Raw genomic sequence first — 4,406 nt, forward strand, 5'->3', positions numbered from 1 at the left:
AGGAGTCTCAGAGCGGCTTACAAACTCCTTTCCCTTCCCCTCCCCACAACAGACACCCTGTGAGGTAGGTGGGGCTGAGAGAGCTCTGACAGAAACTGTCCTTGAGAGAACAGCTCTGACAGTACTGTGGCTTGCCCAAGATCATCCAGCAGGTGCAAGTGGAGGAGTGGGGAATCAAACCCGGTTCTCCCAGATTAGAGTCCGCCACACTTAACCACTAGGCCAAACTGGCTCACAAAAGCTCCTACCCCGCCTCAAAACTTGTTAGTCTTTAAGGCGCTGCTGGACTCTTGCTCTTTTCTACTGCAAAATGACCAGTGTATTTCAAAAGTCTGGTGGGGACTCAGTATAGACGAGGCATTCTTCCTGTCTGCCAGCTGCCTAGTTCCCAAGTGGTCACCCTATACGAGTTGGCAGAGGTACCATCGGAAGTGGTGCTAGCGGACCGATAGTTCTGGGGGATGTCAACATTCACGCCGAGGACACTTTGCTGGGAGCAGCCCAGGATTTTATACTTTCCCTCACTGTCTTGGGTCTCTTCTGGACTTCATCTTTTGCATTGTGCCTTTGAGGGAAGATTTGGTTTCGGGGCTGAAGATTCACCCTGAACTGTGATCTGACCACTGCCTGCTTAAAGCCAAGGGGCGTGTGCCTCTAGCACCTTGCGTGTGAGGGGCCTGGTTAAAACGGCCTGCCCACGGAAAGTCATGAATCCAACCGGATTCCAAGGCAGTCTGGGGGGGACTTTAGGATTCCAAACACATGCTCTGTTGAGGCCTCAGTGAAAGCGTGGAACGTGAGCCTCCTTTGAAGCTATCAGTCAGGTTGTCCCTCGTCGTCCTCTCTCGCTCTTGGGATGAAACCCAAGGTTTAATACAGGGCTGGGTGGTCTGAAAAGGGCCGAGAGGCTGTCAAGAATGGCCCTGGCAGAGAAATTCTCGGGTTCTTTACATGCTGTCAAAGTAACATATGTAAATTATTAGATAAAAAAGCTGAGTTAAGAACAGATGAGGTATTAAAAAAGCAAAACATAAAGCTATCATGGTGGGGAAAAAATGTACTAAAATCAAGATATAATGAAGACAAAAAAAATAGGATTTTATACCAGTTTGAATGAAATTGATAAAATCTGGCTTTCTTCCAGTGATAAGCTAATTCAGAAATTTTATACAAAATTATTAGAGGAGGAATTACTTGAAGAGACCATAAAAGCACCAAAGAGAGCCTGGATAAAAGAGATCGGTCATACAATAGAGATGGATCAATGGATAAAAACGTGGAGATCAATAAAATGTATGAGTGCGACTCCATATAAAGAAAACATATACAAAATATTTTATAGATGGCATTGGACGCCGGCAAAAATTGCTAAGTGTTTCCCGAAAGCATCAAATCTTTGTTGGAGATGCAGAAGGAATATAGGATCATACAAGAGGGGGACCCGCGATACTGGCGGGGGGGGGGAGAAGAGCTCCGTCTCCTCCATCCCCCCCCCGCTCAATCTCCCCGAGGCGGCGGCGGTGGCAAGGCCGGTCCTCCCCCCCGCCCGCCCGGCTCCGAGGAGGCGGCGGCAGCGGCGAGGCCAGCTACAGAGCGTTCCGTGCCGCATGCGCAGGGGACGCTCTGTCACTTTCAGGGGGATTTAAACATCCCCCCGATTTTTTTCAACTTTTTCGATTTTTGTGCACACGTGGGGACCGCCCCACGTGTGCACAAACCTCCCCCTCCCCCCCAAGTGCCCCCGGAGCGCGGATTTAGCGATCCGCACTCACGGGAGCAACTTGGCTATTAGATATATAGATATACACATATAGTGGAGATGCGAAACAATTCAAAACTTTTGGAAAAAGATAAATAAAATTATCTTAGATGTACTTAGAATCAACTTGCCGTTAATGCCAGAAACATATTTATTAAACATGATTCTGGAGACAATAAAAAATCACACACATATAATAGTATATTTAATAACAGCAGCAAGAATTTTAATTGCAAAGCGTTGGAAGTCAAAAACTATACCATCTGTAAGAGAACTTAAGTATAAATTACAGGAAATAGCAGAAATGGACAAATTGAGTATAGAACTTCAAAATCAGTCAGAGGAACTTTTCTGGGATAGATGGGGAATAATCTATACATGGCTAAAGATGAGGAAGGTTTAACAGAATTGAGTATTGGCTAGTAAAAGATAATTGATGATAAATGAGATAGATAAATGTTATATCAAGAAATGTATACGTATTTATGGACATTCTTATATGTTTATGTTAAATGGAAAATGGAAAAACAAGTAAAAAAAATAAGCTCTTAGTGTTACCTCTAAGCTGAGTTAGTGTGAGCTAGCTCACTGTTTTTTAGCCTCCGGCTCACGCATTTTTGTCTTCGCTCAGGAAGGATGGCTCCAGAGCAAACTAATTTACGCAGCAGCCAAATCTCTCACTCACCACTTTAATGCCAGTAGCTCACAAGGTAGAACTTTTGCTCACAGGACTCCACAATCTTTGAGGGAGCATTGCTCAGAGGTCACATTTTGAGGGGGGAATATCCTCCATTTCGGGTTTTAATAAGTGCTGCAACTTTCATCATGTCTTTTTTTACCAATGTATTTTTATGTGCCAGAGCCCACTTAGGCGTATGTTAACAAGGCTCCGGTTCTCCAGAATTTATGCCAGAACGAATTTGTCAAGGTGCGACGAGACTCTTCGTTGTTTCGGCTCCCACAGATAAACATGGCCACTTCTGTGGAAGCTATAATGAGTAAATCCCTTGTCTGTCTTTAAGCTGCTGTCTGTTTCCTTTATTGAAGGTCCTTCAGCAGAAGACTGTGATGCTTCGTGTCCCCGATTTCATTTCATGCCGCGTTTCGTGAGGTTTCTTCCAGGTAAGTCTTCTTTTTGGTATGAGAGCTAGACTTCGGACTGTTTTTCTCTGAGCTGCCAGACCTTTGTCTTTGGTGGTCTACTTCAGATTGCAAGGATGGGCTCTCGTGACAAAATACTTCTCCGTATGGAAGAATTTCCTCCACATAGAAAACGAAAGAAGGTTTCTTGTCTGATATGCTAGTTCTGCATGTGTAAGGATGGAGGGGGGTAAGGAGTAGCATTTAATCACTTGTGCTCTTGTTGTGATGCATTTCTTTAAGCATGCAAGAGTCGTGACACTTAGATTATGGCGTGTTTTCTGAGAAATACACACTTCCATCTCAGCTCATAACTCTTCTCTCATAAAAAAAGAAATGACACGAACCAGTAAAGGTGAAGGTTCAAACTAAATATGAAAATAGCCTGTGTTCTTCAGAAGAGCAGAAGGGTTTTGTGAACACAGAAATGCAAGAAGCAGAAATGCTCCACAAGAAATTCCTTCGCTGTGTGTCATTTACGTAGCCTTCGCATTTAGGTCTTCTTTTTTTGTTATGTGTTTGTATGGAAGACCACATAAGAGCTTTTGCTGACGTGCCGAGGTACTCGTTTGTTTAAAACATTTCTAGCCTGCTTTTGAACGTCTTCCATGAACAAATAATTCATTCAGTCGCTTTCCACGTAAGTGAATGTGAAGGATGGGGCCTTTCCTGTTCTGGTCAGCTGGGCACAGAACTCTCCCCTGTTCATCTGTTATGAGCTTGCTGAACTTCATGAACTGCTCAAAAACAATTCTTGCTTTCCCAGCAGGCTTTAAAAAATTGAATCCTCCACTGGAACGCTTGTGGAGCTGTGGCTCGGAAGTGCTGTTTGACTTCCTACCTCTCACTGCAGCCCCCCATATTAGATGGCTTTTGGCCCACAGGGGCTCCTGTGCTTCCCCACAGTGGTTTTTAGGGTCGTAGTGGACTGCTTTGGGAAGATGGGGACGATCTTCCTTCTAGGGTGCTTTCTGCTCACACATCCAGAGCATCCCTAACTCTGTCTTTCTAGTTATGTATGGAAACCCATCTCAAGAACTTTCCCCAGTGCAGTGGAGCGTACGTAGCAATAATGGGTGCCATCAAGTCGCAACCAACTTTTTGAAATCCCCATCATGGGAGAGCCCGTTTGGTGTAGTGGTTGAGTGCACGGACTTTAATCTGGGAGGACCGGGTTCGATTCCCCACGCCTCCACTTGCACCTGCTGGATGACCTCAGGCAAGCTGTTGTTCTGATAAGAGCTGTCCTTGAAAAAGAGCCATTTCTGTCAGAGCTCTCTCAGCCCCACCTACCTCACAGGATGTCTGTTGTGGGGAGGGGAAGGGAAAGGAGTCTGTAAGCCGCTCTGAGACTCCCTTTGGGTAGTGAAGGGGGGGGGTATAAATCTAGTTCTTCTTCTTCTTTTACCTCACAGGGTGTCTGTTGTGGGGTGGGGAAGGGAAAGGAGTTTGTAATCCGCTCTGAGACTCCCTTGGGTAGTGAAGGGCGGGGTATAAATCCAATCTC

General features: G+C 45.3%; 1 protein-coding gene across 1 annotated transcript in view; it reads left to right on the plus strand.

Annotated features, from left to right (window-relative positions):
* The window catches only part of DROSHA (drosha, ribonuclease type III), a 155,264-nt gene that overhangs the window by 42,117 nt on the left and 108,741 nt on the right, over positions 1 to 4,406 (plus strand). Inside the window, exon 10 of the mRNA XM_015408795.1 lies at positions 2,807 to 2,881. Coding sequence (XP_015264281.1) covers positions 2,807 to 2,881 — 75 coding nt within the window. The remainder of the gene's footprint in view (positions 1 to 2,806; positions 2,882 to 4,406) is intronic.

Source organism: Gekko japonicus, unplaced genomic scaffold (assembly GCF_001447785.1).
Source record: "Gekko japonicus isolate JY-2015 unplaced genomic scaffold, Gekko_japonicus_V1.1 scaffold3176, whole genome shotgun sequence".
In the NCBI taxonomy this organism is placed as follows: Eukaryota; Metazoa; Chordata; class Lepidosauria; order Squamata; family Gekkonidae; genus Gekko; species Gekko japonicus.